Source organism: Physeter macrocephalus, chromosome 14 (genome assembly GCF_002837175.3).
Source record: "Physeter macrocephalus isolate SW-GA chromosome 14, ASM283717v5, whole genome shotgun sequence".
NCBI lineage: Eukaryota > Metazoa > Chordata > Mammalia > Artiodactyla > Physeteridae > Physeter > Physeter macrocephalus.
Genome location: NC_041227.1, coordinates 64,431,898 through 64,452,883, shown reverse-complemented (window position 1 = coordinate 64,452,883; position 20,986 = coordinate 64,431,898). Strand labels below are relative to the sequence as shown.

Here is a 20,986-nt window from a genome sequence, read left to right as displayed (position 1 = left end):
TCCAAAGGTAGAATGTCTCTTTGTGTCCTTTGCTTTAAGGGTCTCATCCGGGCCTTGTTACCAATAATGACTCAGGGAGGTTGGTACATCACCTGGAGTCTCTTTGCCTCCAAATCCGGGCCACCTGTAGGGTGGTTCTAAGTGGAAGCTGTTCCTCATAACAGTTCCCAGTACCAGTTGGTAAATAACCATTTCCAATGGCCTCCTGAGTATCCTCTCCATTCCTTGAATGCCCCATACTCTTCCTGGGGGTCCCCAAGATCTCCCTGGAGTCCAGCAACCAAAGGGTTAAAGCTTGGCATAGCAAGGGCCACCCGCACTCTGCTCCAGTGCTATCGTTCTGATTGGCTGGTGCTCATGCATTAAGGGGAATTCATATTTTGAATACAATCTCTGGCCATATTCCATCTAGGACTTACCCCTTAGAGGGCAGGGCCAAGGTCTGTTTCTTCCCTGTCTCCTCTTGGCCTTCCCCAGAGCAGGCCCTCAGCAGGTAGGCAGCGAGTTCCGATCACTGAGCTACTTCTTAATATGGGGGTTGACGCTGCCAGCCCTGTGTCAGGCTGCGGGAAACCACAGGATGAAAAACGGATCCTCTTTCTAGAGTGTCAATTTGGCTTGAAGATGCGTAGGGAAGACACATTCTTTTATATTAAAATGAACATGAATATAATGAGGAGAGAGCAGAACTCACATGAATTTTTAAGTATAAATGGGAGACAGACTTCAAAGGCATTTCAGCTCACGGAAGGCGGCTTCTGGTGATGCCCCCTGACTTCCCAGGGCCCCGTTTTTCTCTCTCCTCTGCCCGCAGGTAAATTTTGGTGGCAAAGTTTGAGAAGCCCTGAAAGGAAGTCTTGCTGGGAAAAAAACAAAAGAATCTCAAGGAGAGGCTCGGATGTCAGCCCAGGTTAAAGGAAGCGGCAAGCCAAGTGAGTTGCCACTTATTTCTAGGGCACTGATGATGTGGCAGGCACTGTGCAAAGTCTTTATTTGCATGATCTCAATTAATCATTGCAACAGGCCTGCTTAAAAAAAAAAAACACCCCTCTTTTACAGATGAGGAAACTGGGACACAGAGAAGATGAACAACTTTCCAAGTCAACACAGCTGGGAAATGGGAGAGGTGGGATTTGAACCCAGGACTGTCTCTTGGCCATGGGTGGATTTAGATTTCAGTAAAAAAGCTTAGGAAGAACTAGATGTAAGTGGGTAATCACTTTCTCCCGACCGTTAGACCGTAAGCTTCCTAAGGGCAGACCTAGGCTAGGTTTGTTCATTACCCTGGCCTCCTCTCCTTGCCCAGAGCCCGACCCAGACAAGAGCACTGTGCACATTTGTTGAATTGCGTCAGCATGAGAATTAAATGGTACAATGTATACAGTAGCAGTTATTATGCACACAGCAGTTACTGCGGGCTAGATGCAGTTCTAGGCCCTTTCCATATACCAACTCTTTAATTCTCTGAACAGCCTTAAGTGGTAGAGCCATCATTATCCCCATTTTTCAGATGAGGAAACTAGGGCACAGAGTGGTTAAGAGACTTGCCCGAGGTTACCCAGCTGGGAAGTGGTAGAGCCGTGATTTGCACCAGGCAGCCTGGCTTCAGAGCTCATGGTCTTGAGCATAATGCCCAGTGCCTAGCACATAGTAGGTACTCAATAAAGGGTTGTTGACTGCTTGCCTGAAACCACAGAACCTTAGAATAACTGAGCAAAAAAGAGCCTTAGGGAGTGCTGAATCCTCCCAAATTTTCACTTTGTAGGTGGAGAAACTGAGGCTTTTCAGGGTCCTCAGGGAGACAGTGTTGGGGGGATAGCTAGGATGAGACCCCCAGCTTCTGGCTTCCCCTCAGGGCTTTGTTGCTGCCCCTCATGTTCCCCGGTTCCCATGTGTCTAATCTACCTGCCATCTCTCACAACACCCCTTGTGAGAAGAAGGTTGCTGGTGACACACTCTCCCTCAACAGTCCCCTTGGGGGACAAAAATAATGATCTTCTTCTGTTTAGGAAACCCTCATGTCAGCACAACACAGCATCCTCTGGGTCGGTCAGAGCCCAGGAGGTCTGGAGGGGACCACTAGCAACTAGAACGTGCCTCAAAGCAACACAAGTCCCTGGGTTTACCAGCTGTTACCATCTGTCCACACAGAGCATCACCTTTGGGCTAATCTTATTCTCCTGACAAGATGGCGGCTTTCCCCCTGCTCTGTTGCTTGAGTTGGTTCCCAGAGACTCAGAGCTGGATGCCATCCACCTTCCCCATTTCACAGAAGGGAAAACAGTAGGGAAGAAACTTGAGCAAGATCTCGGAGGAGGCCGGGATGCTGGGCTTCCAACTTCGGAACTATATTGTGTTGCTTTTCCAATGCTAGCAAATAATATTGTGATTTTTATGTTCAACCTCCTTCCAACAACCCTATAAAATAGGTACTATTATTTCCCATTTTACAGTCAGGGAAACCAAGTTATAGGCATTTGGTAACATTCCCAAGGCTCCACAGGTAGAGCCAGAATTCAAATCCAGGAGGGTAAGCCCCTCTCACCCACCATTTTATACTCTTCCCCACTGTTTCTACCCCAGTAAATATTCTGTCATTATGGGTCAAAGTTTGGAGGTCATCACCAAAGAGTCAAGCTCCCCTCCTTCCCACCCCCACCTTGTTCTTTGCGTCTCTAAAGCATTTCATCCAGATGGCATTGATTGAGGGGTGGGATGGGAAGAGATTGTACAGCGATGGTGGAGTGGAAACCCAGAGGGAAGAGAGGACAATGAGGAGGGTGGAGGAGGGTTGGAGATGAAGGGAGGAGAGAGGGGGCAGAAATAGGACCTCTTCCTGGGGACTGCCTCGTCCTCCTTGCCACCCTGTGCCACCTTCCGGTCAAGGCTGCTGTTGGTGATAAGGTCTTCCCCGAGAGCATCTGGGGCTGCTGATTTTTACCTTGTTCCCAGAGATGCTTTGAACAGTCTGAGGATTTGTGCGCTTGAAGAGCTGTGAACAACAGTTAAACCAGCAAACACAGGTCTCAAAGGGCCAGAGACAGTGTATGACGATGTCCAAGTGAGCAGAAAAATGGACCCCTTTAAAACACACTGAACCCGTCTCTCAGGTCACACATTACACACAGCATACATGCCCCCTGCCCACTATGTGCGGACATATACATGCACACTCTTACTAGCCATTCTCCCCCTCCCTAAGCTGACCTTCTCCTCATCTTCCCTCCGTGCATTCTCAGCTAGAATGTCAGCATCTTTGGTTCTAATTAAAGACTCTGGTTCTCATTCTTAACACACAAGTTGAACGTTTTCTTGTTCCTTCCCTGGAGGGAACCCTGAATCGCATTGCTTTGTCCTGGTGGCCCTGCCTTGGGTTTGGTGTTTGTGATGCTCTCAGGTCTGAGACCAGATGCTCACCTGCAGAGACGAAAAAGATGCCCGCGCTGAGGATGACATTGTGTCTGCTGCGGTGGAACTCGCTGGCCGCCACGCAGAGCCCGCCGAAGAACAGCAGCGTGACACTGAGGATGGGGAAGACGCTGGAGGCCCTCACAGCCCCTGCGGAGAGAAAGAGAGAGGGTTCCCCCTGCACCCAGTCAGCCCCGGGATCCCCCCTCCACGGGCATGGGGGGGTGGTGCCTGGCTGGAGGATAGCCCGTGAGCAGGAGGACAGAGCCTGCATCTAACATGGGTGCGAGACCAGTTCGGTGGCTCAGGGCCCTGGGCTTGAGGTTAATGCTCTTTAGTCACCGTCCTGAAATTCTTAATAGCTTTATCTTGAACGTGTGTTTTGTAAGTTAAGTCTGATGGGTCAATGGAGCATGCGCCCTGGGCTTGGAGCCTCTACCCACGTGGCGCCCCAACCCCCATCACCTCCCCGCCTCCCGTCCTCCCTGGGATGGGTCCTCAGCTGCTCACTCCCCCGCCCCAACCAGAGACCACTGGCACCCTTGGCTTGTGGTGGAGGCCTGGGCCTGGACGCTGGGAGAACCAGGGTTGGCCGAAAGCCCTAGGCACCTGCGAGGGTATGCACTCACCCCTTGAGTGTTCCCGTGCCGGAGGGAGTGTGTCATTTCATAGCAAATAAAAGACACCATGACAGATGGAGAGAGAGATGGCAGAAGAAAGGAGATAGCATTTTTTTGCCTGCGTTTTGAACCAGGAGCCCGGGATTTTCATTTTGCACTGGCCCCTGCAAATCATATAGCCGACAGGGCATCCTGGGACTCCCATTAGATCACAAGCTGTTCACCGAAACGCAGAGTCTGTCCCAGCACACACTTACATTTGCATAGTACTGAGTCTGGCAATGCCCATTTGATACCCATTTAGTCACTGAATAAACAAATAAATGTAGTTATTCATTCAACAATATTTTCGGGCACCTACCAAATGCCAGGCGCTGTGCTGTGTCCTGGGGTACTGGTGGAAATGTTTAACCACCCCAAGGGTGCAGATGCTGCCCTTCTAAGGGGAGGAAGGGGACGCTGGCTGAGGGCTGGAGACGCAACGTCCTAGAGACCCATGTGTTAACTCTTCAGCTGCTGGATCACAGAGAGGCCCTAAGGTTCTGGGGTGGAGGGACCTTCAGGTGGGGATCCCAGTATTTACCCAGCCAGTATAAGAGTATTTCCTGGAACAGGGCCAGAATATCAGTTGGATAAATTCTGTGTCCACTGAGGTACAAAAGAGCTAAGGTCCTGCCCTTGTGGAGCTTACATTCTAATAGGACGGGCAGGACCCGCTACCTAATTTGCAGGGCCCTGTGCAGAATGAAAATGCAAGGCCTCTTGTTCCAAAAGTATTAAGAATTTCAAGATGGCATGGTAACTAGACTAGCTAACTAAGGTCCTGCCCTTGTGGAGCTTACATTCTAATAGGACGGGCAGGACCCGCTACCTAATTTGCAGGGCCCTGTGCAGAATGAAAATGCAAGGCCTCTTGTTCCAAAAGTATTAAGAATTTCAAGATGGCATGGTAACTAGACTTATCATGGTGATCATTTTGAAACGTAGAGAGGTACCAAATCACTGTGTTGTGTAATGGAAACCAACGTAGTGTTGTACATCAGATATACATCAAAAACAAACAGACTCATAGAAAAAGAGATCAGATTTGTGGTTACCAGAGGTGGGGCTGGGGGGAGGGGGAATTAGAGGAAGGTGGTCAAAAGGCACAAACTTCCGGTTATAAGATGAATAAGTACTAGGGATATAATGTACAACATGATAAATATAATTAACACAGCTGGATGTTATATATGAAAATTAAGAGAGTAAATCCTGGGCTTCCCTGGTGACTCAGTGGTTGGGGGTCCGCCTGCCGATGCAGGGGACACGGGTTCGTGCCCCGGTCCGGGAAGATCCCACGTGCCGCGGAGCGGCTGGGCCCCTGGGCCATGGCCGCTGAGCCTGTGCGTCCGGAGCCTGTGCTCCTCAACGGGAGAGGCCACAGCAGTGAGAGGCCCGCGTACCGCAAAAAAAAAAAAAAAAAAGAAAAAAAAAAAAGAGAGAGTAAATCCTGAGTCCTCATCACAAGGAAAAAACATTTTTTTCTATATCTATATCTTTAATTTTGTATCTATGTGAGGTGATGGATGTTCACTAAGCTTACTGTGGTCATCATTTCATGATGTATGGACATCAAACCATTATGCTGTACACCTTAAACTTACACAGTGCTGTATGTCACTTATATATCAATAAAACTGGAAGAAAAAATAAAATAAAGGATGACCGTCAAAAGCAAATTAAAAAAAGAAGAAGAAGAATTTTAAGCTAGTGAGAGCAGAGCATGCAGCCAGGTGTGGGCCTCTTGAAGGATGGCAAGAACCCAGGCCCGAGCTGACTGTGCCTTGGACTGGGGTGGCAGACAGGTGGGGAGAGGTGTGGGACTCAGGATACATCCTGAAGGTAAAGCCAACAGAATTGGGGGTGGGATGTGAGAGAAAGCGTTGTTGAGGACGACTCCCATGCCTGGTGCTTAGCCTCTGAGCCGGCAGTGGCATCTTTAAAGTCCCGGCACGCGTGCAGGAGGGGCAGTGGGGCAGCAGGAAGGTGGTTGGTTCATCTCTGGCGTGGAAGTTCAAAGCTCAGCGTTCAGAACTTTATGCCCCTGCATTTATTGTGTGTTTTCCTGTGGGTTCAGCTGCAGCCCTTCCTATTGCTACTGCGTGGCGGTGCTCAGACTCCGAATGCAGAGGACTGGGTTTCCACAACACCAGGACTGTTTTTGTTTGTTTGTTTGTTTTTCATTTTTCATTTTCATTTATTTATATATATATATATATTTTTGGCTGTGTCGGGTCTTCGTTGCTGTGCGTGGGCTTTTCTCTGGTTGCGGTGAGGGGGGGCTGCTCTTCCTCGGGGTGCATGGGCTTCTTATTGCGGTGGCTTCTCTTGTTGCGGAGCACGGGCTCTAGGCACGTGGGCTCAGTAGTTGTGGCACATGGGCTCAGTAGTTGTGGCACACAGGCCCAGTTGCTCCACGGTATGTGGGATCTTCCCGGACCAGGGCTCGAACCCGTGTCCTCTGCATTGGCAGGTGGATTCTTAACCACTGCGCCACCAGGGAAGTCCTGTTCGTTTGTTTTTATGGGAAAAGTTTTCTGCAAGTTTGGTAGCTGACTTCGCCTACGGGGATTGCCTGGGAGGGCCGATGGAGAACAGGGGTGAGGGGTCGACGAAATCAGACAGGGGTGAGGTTCTCTTCATGAGGAGAAGAAAATGAAAGAGTTCTAGCTTTTGCTTAAGGATGGTCACCCCAAGTCCCCCACCATTGGGGCTGGGCAGACCAGGGTCCCAGTAACTGTCCCTGCTGCAATGGGGAAGTTTTGGAAGGGGCTTCAAACTGCCTGGAAACCTTGATGGGAGAAGTGAGGCGTAGCGGGAGGGATCCTAGCTGCCCTGACCCCTGGGAGCGTGATTAAATCAGTCCCCATCCTAGCTTCAGGCCAGTCAGTCACAGTCCTGGCCCAGGCCCGGCTTGCTCTGTGCTTCCCTGCTCCCATGCAGGCTTGCAGGAGGGAGGGCTGGCCCCCTGGTTCATTTAGCCCCCAGGGCAAGGGGGGGAATCCCTGGGAAGTAGGCGCTTGGATCTTGGGTGGCCATAGCTTATTTATAACTTCTAAATATTTACACATATGACCTACGGGTTATCATGTGAACCTTGGCCCTGGAACCCACAAATATTAGGGGTGGGTCTGTCCCCAGTGATTTCAAGCGTGCACAAATCTTTAAAGTGATCATTTCCATTGTGTACTTGATGGGAATTGGTCAAATATTCAATGTGATGAGTTCAATTGATTAAAGGAGAGCACCTTTAAAAAATTTTTTTTAGTTTCAAAGTATGATTAAAGTATGATTATGCCCGAAGGAGATGATCTGAACATTGGAAGCTACTGAATTGTGTTGGTTGTGTATATTTGAAATGTGTGGCTATGAGATATGGGAATGTGATTGTTTTCCATGTGGTACAGGAACCATGTGTCAACCAATTGGTGGCCAGATCCCACCTCTACCCCACAAGTGAGATAACAGCAGGTTCTATAAACTGAGGCTACAGGTGTCGGTCTCACACAGGACATGCTCTGCTGCCATTTTCTCCTAACTCAGTTTACCCTAGATTGGTTCTTTTTTTTTTTTTTCCAGCTGTGCCACGGGGCTTGTGGGATCTTAGTTCCCCGACCAGGGATCGAACCCGGGCCCCCTGCAGTGGGACAACCAGGGAAGTCCCTGATTAAACCTTCTGCTATAGGTTTAAGCTGCAGCCTCCCTAACCACACATGAGAAAGAGGAAATAGCAGGATAATCAATGTGCAGAATCCCAGCCCACCAGGGTGTGGTCGCAACAGGAACTTTCAGCACGTGTGCCGGATGGGCCCGGAGACCCCTGCAGGAACGTGACCGTGGCGCCACGTGACTGGCTCGGGGATTCCAAAGTTCCCTGCAGGAAATTCTTGTGCTCAGGAAGGTCCCTCCTTAACTTGGTTCTGTGGCTGATGGTGAGGACCTCCACCTTCCCAGAGGGGAGAAATATATTTTGTCGGAAAAGCGATGGATCTCTTGGAAGAAATTAAAATCAGTTTTGCAAGTTGTGAAATAGAGGTCACAGTTCTGTTTAGTTCCCAACAGGGCAAATTTCAAAATAGGAAAGCAAAAGAAAAACTACAGTCACTCTGGTAAAACCCCACTGGAGATGACTTTAAAATCATCCTCAAAAGGAGGTCCAAGTAATCTACCCCAAACTTTGGTCAAGCTACCTCTCTAAACGTGGCCTCTATTCCCACATCAGATCCTTTTAAGCTGCTCATATAAGTTCTAGCTGGCATTTGGGTAAATCCTAGTAGATGGATAAGGACTGAAAAAAGAGAAATAATATGTTTATGTTTTAAAAATTAGCTTAGAAATGACTTTCTTTCAAATTGACCCCCTCGCACCACTTACATTGTTATGTGATTAAAGGCTCATATATAGACCCACTGCCCACGCGTAGACCAGCAAGCATGAGTAGAGCTAACAATGATTTCAATTGTTAAAAACACTCTTCTTGAGCTACGAGTTACAAGCATAACCCGAATGGCACAATTTCTTGAAGTTTTTATGTATAACAGCAGTTTTTTAAAATGTTACATTTAACACTCTCTAATAGTAAATTAGTCAATGCCTTAGAACTTTTCTTTTGAGTGAATTTGACACACCTCCCTGTGGAAGAAATTCTATCTAAATTACATTAAATCCCCAATTCTCTCTGTGCCTGGATTAATGTCAGGCCTGTGGCTGCCACTGGGCCTTGACCATTGCTCATCCCATGCCCCAGAAAAGAGCCAACACGTATGGCTTCGTGAGTACATGTTGGCCCCGGGCGGAGCTTAACGTGCATCAGCTTATTTAATTTTCATGACCCTGTCAGATGGATGACATTATCATCTTCATTGCTGACTATGAAGAAAGGTGAGAGATGAGAGGTAAAGCAGCCCGGCCCAGGTCCAGCCCAGCTAGCAGGGCGTCACCGGAGTAAAAGCCGGAGTCAACCCGGATCCGGAGCCCTTGCTCTAAGCCAGCACACTGTTGCCTCCTACGTGCTGCGTTTGTGACCGTTCCATGTCATATCCGGGTTACTGACCTTGGGACTATCTAGGGGGAGACACTGGTCCTGCCCCAATGAGATTAAAACTGAAGAGGGGGTGAACCTTGGTTTGCTTCTATTTTCCCAGGCCTTGCCTCTTAGGACCTCGCCCATTAGCACCTCACCCATTAGCACTTAGCCCATTAGCACCTCAAATCAGCCCTCTGGGGAAGGTGAAAACTTGTATTCAAGTTGAAGAAAATCCTTAGATTTCCTCCTAAGCAGACTAAAAAGAACTTTTCAGTTTTGACACAGCTCCCCCTTTTTTTTTTTCTATTTCTATTTCATTGAAATGAAAGAGATTCAGATGTCAGAACCACCTGAATGTCTCTTGTCTAGTAGCAAAGATTTTCCTGAAGCTTCTTTGCATGTATCCATTTCTGGGGCTGGGTATTGAGGAGCCTCAAACTCAGAGGCAGCTGGACAACCTCAGGGCAGCCCTCCTCGCCCACCCCTCCCCAGGGGGACCCGCGAAGGGGGAACTTACGCAGGAGGTACTCAGCTGTGTCCTGTTCGTAGTCAGCATCTTCGGGGAAGTGATCAATTTTCTTGCACACGCCTCGGAAAGCCCCTGCGGAAACAAACGTGGCCCTGAGCTGGCGGGGGAGGGGTGAAAAGAGCCCCTGGGGCCCAGCCTGCACCCTCACCCCCACGGTGAAGACGCTTTATGGTTGTTGCAGGCTCTGCCTCGGTTGGCCCATCAGCATCTTTCTTAGGGCACAAAAAGGAGATCGGTAGAGGAAAAAAATAAAAATAAAGCCGAAGATGGAAACTTTCTGCTTCCTAGATTTTGCATGATGTTGGGATCTATTTAGAAGGGCAAAGAGCTATGAAGCATAAGGATTCATCATGAGAACTGTCTTGTCTTATCTTTTTCTTTTTTTCCCAGTTAGGGGAAACGGGAAAAGGAAGTGGAATATATATATATATACACACATATATTCATATATACTTATATATATTATATTATATATATTATATATATATATATATATTTATCTTCCCATTTTGCAGATGAGGCAGCTTGAGGCAGCTGGCCATAAGAATTTTGCTTGAAGTCATACGGGTAAGTAGTAGAGCCAAAATTCCAATCAAGGTCTGCTGACTCCTCGGTGTGGATTCCAGGCACGGATTCTGGAGTAACCCACTCTCCCTGATTGGATAACGCTCATATCTGACACAGGACCGCCCCCTTCCCCGCTCCCCTCGCCCAGGACCACAGCTTGCTTTGCTCTGTGGTGTGGCTCACTCCTTCAGGGGACACAGAATTGCACAGGTGCACCCTGGGGATACACACATATATTCATATATACTTATATATATTATATTATATATATTATATATATATATATATATTTATCTTCCCATTTTGCAGATGAGGCAGCTTGAGGCAGCTGGCCATAAGAATTTTGCTTGAAGTCATACGGGTAAGTAGTAGAGCCAAAATTCCAATCAAGGTCTGCTGACTCCTCGGTGTGGATTCCAGGCACGGATTCTGGAGTAACCCACTCTCCCTGATTGGATAACGCTCATATCTGACACAGGACCGCCCCCTTCCCCGCTCCCCTCGCCCAGGACCACAGCTTGCTTTGCTCTGTGGTGTGGCTCACTCCTTCAGGGGACACAGAATTGCACAGGTGCACCCTGGGGAAACTGACAGCATTTTCTTTCCTTTTCTTTCTTCGACATCAGCCTGACTTAACTTGTTGTGGGTGTTTGATAATTGCTGTGGTGTGTTAACTAGCCAATTAACCAATCTCTGGGGCAGCTAATGGCTCTGCCAGTTCTCATAAATGACAAACAATTTCAGAACCTCTCACCACAACACAGCATGAAATTATGCCTTATTGTTCTTGTCTCTGCCTGCAGAGACGGCCTGGAGGTGAGGGGCAAGGTGGTGTCGTGGACAGTGGACAAGGCTTATGTGCACACATAGCTGAGCTTATATTTCAGAGCAGTTACTGTAAGAATTAAATAAGGCCATATATGAAGATGAGATAATTTTCGCAAAGTTCTAGGCACGTCATGATAATGGCCAGCGCTTTTTAAGTGCTTCTAGTGGGCTAGGCACAGAGCTGAAACCTACATTCTTCTCTCATTTACTCTCATCCACTGCCTTAGGAGGTAGGGACTATTCACACTGATGTTTGATGATAAGACAACGCAGGATCACAGAGGAAAGAGAGTTGTCACAGCTGGTGAAGGGAAGAATCAATATTTGAATGGGCTTTACCATTACAATATGAAGGTAGCCATTATTATTATGCCTATTATTAACTCATAATAATGAGTGCCATGTATTTTTAAAAATTTATTTGTTTTATTGAAGCATAGTTGATTTACAATGTTGTGTTAGTTTCTGCTGTACAGCAACATGATTCAGTTATACATATATATACATAATTTTTCATATTCTTTTCTAGTACGGTTTATTACAGGATATTGAATATCGTTCCGTGTGCTATACACTAGGACCTTGTTGTTTATTCATTCTGTATATAATAGTTTGCATCTGCTAATCCCAAACTCCCACTCCATCCCTCCCATACTCCCCCTCCCACCCTTATGTCATATTTTAGATTCCACATATAAGTGATATTATATGGTATTTGTCTTTCTCTTTCTGACTTACTTCACTTAGTATGATAATCTCTACGTTCATCCATGTTGCTGAAAATGGCATTATTTCATTCTTTTTTATGGCTGAGTAATATTCCATTGTGTGTGTGTGTGTGTGTGTGTGTGTGTGTGTGTGTATGTGTGTGTGTATCTCACATCCTCTTCACCCATTCATCTGTCAGTGGACATTTAGGTTGCTTCCATGTCTTAAAGAGTGCCATGTATTTAACACATACTATAGATAGGCTCCAAATCAGAGGCATTTCACAATAAATGCAATGTGATATGAGCCCATCCTCTTGGCTCTGATTCTCTGCTTACCAGGCAAAGAATGGACTCAGAACCAAAAGGGCGGGGTCTTGGAGAGAAGGCTTGAAGACTCAAGGAAATTCTAGGAAGAAAAACAAACTCAGAACTCCTTCCCTGATATTGTGTGTGTGTGTGTGTGTGTGTGTGTGTATGTGTGTGTGTATCTCACATCCTCTTCACCCATTCATCTGTCAGTGGACATTTAGGTTGCTTCCATGTCTTAAAGAGTGCCATGTATTTAACACATACTATAGATAGGCTCCAAATCAGAGGCATTTCACAATAAATGCAATGTGGTATGAGCCCATCCTCTTGGTTCTGATTCTCTGCTTACCAGGCAAAGAATGGACTCAGAACCAAAAGGGCGGGGTCTTGGAGAGAAGGCTTGAAGACTCAAGGAAATTCTAGGAAGAAAAACAAACTCAGAACTCCTTCCCTGATATTGAAAGAAGGCCTTCATTTTTCTTGTTTGGATTTTAGAGTTCCATTCACAGATTCCTGTTTGCTTTTAAGCCCCATCGCCTTCCAGCTGGCTGGGTAACAAATCAGAATAAGTCACACACATGAAGCACTTACCATCTACCATGTGCCATTCTAAACACTTTACATGTTTTATCCTCTCTAGATCTCAAGACAGCCTGGGGAGGTACCTGGTATTATGAGCCGTATTTTACAGATGAGGAAATTCTGAAGTAAGTGATTTCTGCAAGGACACAGCTATAAGTGGCACACTCAAGGGTAAGTCTTCCAGACTCCAAAGCCAAGTTCATAATCACTACTGTGAATTGCACTCCCTTCAACACATTTTAGAGTTGTAAGCAAAATCCTTTGCCAGATGGCTTTATGATAATTTCACGGTCCATCCACTGCTATGAACGGGACCAGTTGGTGTTTCCATCCACCGTGCTTTTTCTGTGATGTGCATCAGGGGCCACAGAGCAGGACAAGGATGGTGGTTGTGGGACCACCTATCATTAGCTGATTTACATTCTCCACGAAAGATTTCATAGGAAGGAAATGTTCAGCTGAAGATTAAATGGGAAAGCTACTGAAACAGACCAGTCAGAACCACGTGGGCATAAGTAACTACACACATGCTCACATCTGCTTGTGAAACGGGCCTTACCTAAGGTGGCTTAAGGCAGCCTGAAACTAGGATGTGGAGCCAGCAAACACCAGCAGCTCCTGGAGAAACAGTCACGAATTTTAAATGGTCTAAAGTGTCCCACCACCTGTTTTCTATAGCCCACAAGCTAAGGCTGGTTTTTGCATATGTAGATGATTAGAAAAAAAATCAAAAGAAGAATACTGTTTCATGACAGGTAAAAAAATAGATGAAATTCAACTTTCAGTGTCTATAAATAAAATTGTATTGAAACACAACCATGCCCATTTGTTTATGGTTTTCATGCCAAGTGGCAGAGCTGTATAGTTGTGGCAGAGACGGCAAAGCCAAAAATATTGACTCTCTGGCTAAGGAAAATTTGATCACTGTCCTGGAGATTTCTATCCTGGGAAGTAGCACAAACTCTGGGAGGGCAAAAGTGGAAAGCAAACAGGAATTTGGGCCTTCTTGGGACTGGAGGACGTACTCCAAGATGGTGATTCTAAAGCAGATAATGCTCATCTATGGCAAATCTGGGTTGCAGAATGGTTTGTTTGGTGTATTTGTTTGCTTGTTTGTTTTGTTCTGTTTTTTACTTGTAGTATTTTATTGTATTTTTTAAAAATTAAATATGCTGCTGCAATTTAAAATTCAGGATATGTCACATGAATGCTCATTTGAAGCTTCTCTTGAAAAATGGGGCTCTCTGTCCCACATTTCCATGGGAGAACAATCCCTAGCAGCCAGGCCTCAACAGCCCCCCCCCCGCTTTGGACTGGGTGCCAGCTCTCTGGGTGGCCAAAGTTCCCCCCGCCTCCCCAGGCCCTATGTCACTTGAGGAACTTATGGCAAATTACCTCTCCAAACCTCAGTTTCTTCTCCTTCTCCAGGATAAAGATAATAACAATAATAACTTCATGGGGTTGTCATGAGAATTAATTGAAGCTGTAATAGTAGTTACAGCACCTGGTGCTGTACTCAGCATTTTCCACAGAACTCTGTTAAAATCAGGTAATGACGTAGGCACTTAGTACAGTTCCTGGCACGCGGTAAGAACTCAATAAATTATAGCTATTCCTACCATTGGTTTTGGTAGGTATTTTAGGGCCAGAAGAGACACATTTGTGCCATGGTGAGATTTTAAAAAGCAATATAAAAGAAAAGGGAATCAAGAATTTCCCTGAGGAAGACTCCACACTGAAAATGAAGCTGCTGGCACAAGTCATACACTCATCAAAAAGTGAACTTGGCCATTCATATAAGTAGCATATTGCCAGCTCCCAGAAATAACCACTATTTAGCATTTCTATATGTTTCCTTCCAGGCTCCCCTCACACACCCCCACTGCTGCCCCTACCCCCAGGCTTTCCCACACAAATTGTTTTATAAAATCAGGATCTTGCTGGTCTTCTTTTCACTTACATTTTCTCATCAGTATTTCCCCACATCAGTAAATCTAAGAAAAAAAGGGTGGGATTGGACTTGCCCATGAACTGCAGAGGCTGGAGCCAGAAGAGATACTGAAAACAGGTACCCTGCAAGGATGAAGTCAGGATACAGAGATAAGCACTGTCCTAGCAGAATTTAGGCTAAGGCACTGGGGCAGAGAGAAGCAGAAACCAGGAACGTGGTAAACCAGGAGAAGGATCAGTGGTGTTTGGTCTGGGGGACAGATCCAGTGGTTACAGGTAAGAGGTGATGGGAACCCAGAGTAGAGCATGTAGAAGAGCTAGGCTGTGAGAATCCACAGACTCCAGGACCCCAGGAAGAGGTTTGGAACGGCAGGTAGAGCCAGGAGAGATTTCCCGAAGTGTTGAAGTGTAATTACAGAGACTGGCTATGGGGTGACAACAAGCCTCATCCTGGGCAGAGAAGATTGTGCTAATGGTTCTTCTCTGGCTCAGACAATGGAAGGATATTTCCTTCCTATGAGGAAGGCACCTCCTTTAAACCAACAATCCTTCTCAAAGGTCAAACCCTAGAAATAGTCCCATGACAATCAAGAATGAGATATGAATGCCCACAATTGCCTCGATTTTGTACCATGATTCTACAAGCTCCAGTGCAAGAAGAAATAAAACAGAATTAAGAGTTATACACAATAGAAAAAAAAAATAGGGTAAAATTATCATTTTTCCAGGTGATAGAATAGTCTATTTGGGAAGCTGCAGGCAATTTGCTAGGAAAAAAAAATAGTAGAATGAATGAAAGAACTCAAGAAGTTGGCTTCTTCTAAGACATTAAACCTTAAAATAAAGCTGTAATAATTAAGTCATTGTGGCACTGACATTTAAAAGGAACATTTATTAGGATATTTTTTCAAAGAAGAGAAATATTACAAAGAAAATAAGAAGCAGTCCATTATCCCATATTCAGATAATCCCTGTTAAATTAAAAGAATATATGTATGTAGTTAGAAAATTCAATCAGTATATACAGAATGGCATAAGATTAAAGTAAAAGCACTTCCCTCATCACCAAAAATTCTCTCACTTGATAACTTCGTAGAGTGATTTTTGTTAACTGAATGTTGAATGAAATCATGTCTAAGCTGAGATCTGAAGGTTAATTAAAAGTTAATCCGAGTAAGGGAGGTGTGTGCCTTCAGGCAGAGTGGAATAGTGTGTGAGGTGATGAGAGGGAGTGAGTGAGGTGATGGGAGTGAGTCCCCATCTGGGGGGGCGGTAGTAGTTCAGGGCTTTCAGAGGATCAATGGTGGTTGGTCTGGGGGACAGATCCAGTGGTCACTGGTGACAGGTGATAATGTGATGGGTACCTGGGATAGGGCAGATATGAGAACTGGGCTGTGAAGATTGATTGATTCAAACTTTTTCTCCTCCTTCCTTCCTTCCTTCCTTTCTTCCTTCCACCATTCCCCCAAATTTATCAAACACCCACCCACAGTGTACCAGAGCTGTTTTAAGTCCTAGGAATTGACTAGTGGCCAAGACAGAGAAGATTCTGTTCCTCAGAATTTACATTCTCACTGGAAAAGAGAGTCTATATAGTCAATAAAAGAATAAGATAACTGTGCTCTGAAGGAAGCCCACAAGATGATGTGATGGTGACTGTGCATTGGGTGGGGGAAATGCTGGGCAATTTGGGGCAAGGTGGTTCGGGGGTACAGGTGAGCTCAGACATGATAAAAAGAAAGAGTCAGTTGTGTGAAGAGCCACGGAAAGAGCTTTCTAGGCCAAGGGCACTGCAAGCACACAGGCTCTGGAGTTGGGAATGAGCTTGGTTAGTTTGGGGGACACAAGGGAGGCCAGTGGGTGGAAGAGGGCCTATTGTGGTGGCGATACCGGGTCCATCAGCTGCCCTTCTAGCTGTCCCTTCAGCATTGAGGTCTCTGGAATGTCTAGGAGGTTGGGTTGCACAAGGACCAAGGTCAACTCCATCTCTTCCTTAGGATCAGGGTAACCTAAAGGACCTACGTGGTCCTGAGTGGCTTCCAGACATGCAAGGGAGGCAGCCAGGGTGGGGAGGGAGCCCCTAAAATGGGACATTTTTGTTTTTTACTGTTAAAGCCCTTGTCCCATATCTCCAGGGAAAGTGGTGCTTCCACTTTCCTTGGCTCAGTCTCCATCCTGAGTATTTCCTTTCAGATCCGAGTACTGCGGGCACCCAGCCTGATCCTGGGAAATGGCCATCAACAGTCACGAAGTGGGGATTAGGCTGTTTTGCTGTGAATTTTTTTTTTTTTTTTTTTTTTTTTAGAAGATGTTGGGGGTAGGAGTTTATTAGTTTATTTATTTTTTTTGGCTGTGTTGGGTCTTCGTTTCTGTGCGAGGGCTTTCTCTAGTTGTGGCAAGAGGGGGCCACTCTTCATCGCGGTACGCAGGCCTCTCACTGTTGTGGCCTCTACCGTTGTGGAGCACAGGCTCCGGACGCTCAGGCTCAGCGGGCCTAGTTGCTCCATGGCATGTGGGATCCTCCCAGACCAGGGCTCGAACCCGTGTCCCCTGCATTAGCAGGCAGATTCTCAACCACTGTGCCACCAGGGAAGCCCATGCTGTGAATTTTTACAAACAAGTCAGATTCTTGCAATCTGGAGAAACAGAGTCTGCCCCCTCTTCAGCAGGTATGTATTTGACCTGGAGAGAGGTCGTGTGGTGCAGTGGTAGGAGCAAAGCTTGGAGCCCTCAGGCCTGAGTTCGAATCTCTATTCCACCACTTACTAACTCACTAGTTGGGCGACCTTGGGTGAGTTATTTATTCCCTTGAGCCTTTGTCTCCTCATCTGTTAAAATATCAATAATCTGCAGATGTTAGGATTTCTCAAAGAAGTAAGTACATTATCTGCTGTTTGTTTAGATGTACTCTGGGCCAGGCATTGGGTTAAGGGATCTCTGGGTACTGCTTACCACCCCATGGAGCTGGCATTCCTACTGGTTGTAGGCTGGGGTGAGGAGTATGGATTCTGGAGCCAGACTGCCTGCATGTGAGTGCCAGCTGTGCCACGTATTAGCTACAAGTTACTTAACTTATGTGTGTCTCAGTTTCCTCATCTGTAAATGGAGAATACTAACGGTATCTAGCTCGTGGGGTTTAATGAGGATTAGAAGAGTTAATATTTGTCAAGTGCTTTAGAGCGATGGTAAGTATTGTGTGTGTGTGTATGTTAATTCAGTCAATCCATTCCTAGATGGGGAAACTGAGACCTGAAACCAAGGTCCGTCTAACTAACCTCAGAGCCTTAGATCTTAGCAAAATCCCCTAAGTGGCACTAACACAGCGCTGGGCATCAAGAAGATGGTTAACAAGGGACAGCTCTTAATGTTATTTGTGAACTCTGTTTCGGGCATGCGGGGGAGAGGAAGTCAGGGGGAAGCTGGAGATTGTGTCTCCTCCCTGCCACCCCCACATGGACATATCTACACATGGGCAGACCTGTGTGTGTGTGTGTGTGTGCGTGCGTGCGTGCGTGTGTGTGCATGTGTGTGCGTGTGCGTGTGAGTGTGCACCCATACAGGGCTGAGCCAGGCAGGCAGCCTGAGGAGCTGGCCCACCCCAGCAGGAATAGGCCTAGACCACCTGCTTGCTGTACCAGATTTGGGCAAGGGCCAGACAGAGCTGTTCTAGGTCAGCTAAAGACAGCTCTGCCTTTAGGGGTTTGGGCCTCAAGTCAGGAAATACTAGACCCAGAGCAGAAAGACCTGGGGAAACGAGAGAGTCATCCAAGGCCCAACCTTTTCAAGTTTGCGGTGCTGAAGGGAGGCCCTGAATGGGAAGCAGCTGTCCCCAGGATGTCCCTCCGCTGATGGGAGGCGATCCCATTGGCAGAGCCTCTCGGTCTTCAGGAGGAGCCCCATCCACCTCCCATGGATCGAGAGCAGCCCACACTGCTGGTCCTGGGCACAATTTGGTGGCTGTGGCACCACCCAACCTGACAAAGGATTACTTCTGAGCAGTCTCTGGACCGTTACCGTGTGCTCAGAGTGAGGGTGGATCCTCCTAACCAGCCCACCGAGCCCAGCATCAGTGCCCAGAACCTGGTCCAGCCCAGAAACACAGCCAAACCAGTGCCCAGAGCTTGGCCGCATCTCAGCCACGAGTCCAGCTGAAATGCCAGGCCCCTGAAATCCAGCTCAGAATCAAAACCAAGGCTCACTGGAGACCAGGGCTCTGGTCCAGCGATACAGGTCTTTCTTTTTCTTTTTTTTTTTTTTTTTTTTGCGGTACGCGGGCCTCTCACTGTTGCGGCCTCTCCCATTGCGGAGCACAGGCTCCGGACGCGCAGGCTCAGCGGCCATGGCTCACGGGCCCAGCCGCTCCGCGGCACGTGGGATCTTCCCGGACCGGGGCACGAACCCGCGTCCCCTGCATCGGCAGGCGGACTCCAAACCACTGCGCCACCAGGGAAGCCCTTTTTTAAAATTTTATTTTATTTTTACCAGCCTCTTTTCTTATCTTCCTGATAAATAATGGAATCTATTCTCCTGATCAGCGTGGTTATAATTTGTACATAATGATTTATGTGCGTGTGTGTGTAAAAATGCTGACCAACTGCTAGTGTCAGAGAATGGTGTTGTCAGAAGTTTGGAAACCCTTGGTCTCAAATCTGGCAAGGGTGGCTTTTTCTATCCCAGTACCTTGAGGGTATTGTGTGTTTAAATAGTCAGCAAAGGGCTGGTTTCTTGTGAAGAGAAGGCTCTTATTCAGCCTGTCTAATATATACAGGTCTTTTAAGTCCCCATTGTGATGAACCTGCCTTGAGAAATCAGGAAAGAAGAACAAACATCAAGTTTGTTTGTGCCTCAGACATACTTGTGTTAAGAAAGCAAAAGTCACCACCTGATTGTAAGAATATTTGGGTTCCTGGTGTTAAAGCAGTGTTACATATCCTCTTTATTACAGAGGATAAGTTACCTTAAAATGGTGGTTCTCAACATGGGCTGCAAATGGGAATTACGGGGGCTGGGGACACAGTAGGAAAAACCGATGCTCTGTTCTATCCCTGGAGATTCTTACTAATTAGTCAGGGCATCTGGAGTTTGCAGAGCTCCCCAGATGAGTCTAACTGTTCAGCTCAGGTTGAGACCCACAGCCTTTAGGGGAGTCCACTTAAAAATAGGGACCATTATTTCATAGCAAATAATAAAGTTCAAAGATGTACTTCCAGCTTTATCTTGAAAATGAAAAGATCATTTATGAGAATATGCTTATTTTGTCTTATCTTTTCTTACTGTGCACTAGGGTGAACCAAAAAGTAAGTTATGTAGATTTTTGGTGGGAGGGGGCATCCTTTTTCTGATAAAATCACATGATGGTCCAATATGAAATCTTTCACTTTCCCAGCTGGATTATAAAGTCTGACTTTCAGAGCAGGATCATAAAGTGGGTCATTTCTGCAAAACATATTTGAGCATGTCATCATTTTCTCAAGGGCTTCTCTTAATCCTTTAACATTCAAATCACTGGATGCACCTATCACATCATCACTCTTGTCCGTTTGCTCTTCTCCCATTGTTAACCAGTGCCCCTCTGCCAGGCTCTCGGCCGCCCATGGCTGGCATGTCACACCATGCCAGCAGATCTTCAGTGCCCCTCACATCCATCTCATGAAGTCCTGCGTATTTTGCGAGATACGCAATCTCACTTTGCAATCATTTTTGCCTCCTATTTGCACTGTATGGTCACATGCCGACAAGAGCTGGCAATCAGACAGAGGCTGCCCGGCAAAGACTGTGAATTGTAGGGTATTAAACGGGGGTGGGGTGGGGTTGGAGGTGTATTTGAGTAGAGACTGGCTTTATAAATGGTCAAGTGATGAATCACATATTCACATTAAGATGGAGTTTGCTGGCTTGTCTGTGCAACCACGCATGTGCAGGGATTTGGATAATGAATTCACGGATAATGAGGACTCTGAACTCAACTTGGTCTCTGAGCAAAGACGAAGCACTTGGGGGCACAGCAATTATGGCCCACGGCTCCTAATGAGAGCGCCATTGGAGTGAGTGAGCTAAGGAGAAATAAACATCCTCTTCTGAGGTTCCTGAACTGCTGTCAGTGCACATCCTGAATTCAGTCTTGTTCAACAGATGTCTACTGAGGTGCCTGCTTTGCATGAAGCAGTGTCCTGGGCACGTCGGATTCATCAGTGAATGAAACAGTGTAGGTTCCGGATCTCAAGGCTGTTACATGCTAGTGGGGGAGAGACCGAGAGTGAACAAATAAATGAACAAAACAAAGGTTTCTGTAAAAAGGAAGAGGTAATTTCAAATAGTGATAAATGCCATGAAAATAATAACCACCCCCCCCGCCCCGGGCTTCCCTGGTGGCGCAGTGGTTGAGAGTCTGCCTGCCGATGCAGGGGACACGGGT

At 46.7% G+C, this 20,986-nt stretch overlaps 1 protein-coding gene and 1 long non-coding RNA gene across 2 annotated transcripts in view; one reads left to right on the top strand and one right to left on the bottom strand.

The window, feature by feature from the left end:
* The window catches only part of LOC114487692 (uncharacterized), a 192,854-nt gene that overhangs the window by 90,084 nt on the left and 81,784 nt on the right, over positions 1–20,986 (top strand). The window contains exon 4 of the long non-coding RNA XR_003682962.2: positions 12,680–12,792. This is a non-coding gene — a long non-coding RNA (uncharacterized lncRNA). The remainder of the gene's footprint in view (positions 1–12,679; positions 12,793–20,986) is intronic.
* Positions 1–20,986, bottom strand: part of CACNG3 (calcium voltage-gated channel auxiliary subunit gamma 3) — a 99,664-nt gene that overhangs the window by 2,103 nt on the left and 76,575 nt on the right. The window contains exons 2-3 of the mRNA XM_007105638.2: positions 9,614–9,697; positions 3,418–3,558 (exon numbers count right to left, since the gene is read on the bottom strand). Of these exons, the coding sequence (XP_007105700.1) occupies positions 3,418–3,558; positions 9,614–9,697 (225 nt within the window). The remainder of the gene's footprint in view (positions 1–3,417; positions 3,559–9,613; positions 9,698–20,986) is intronic.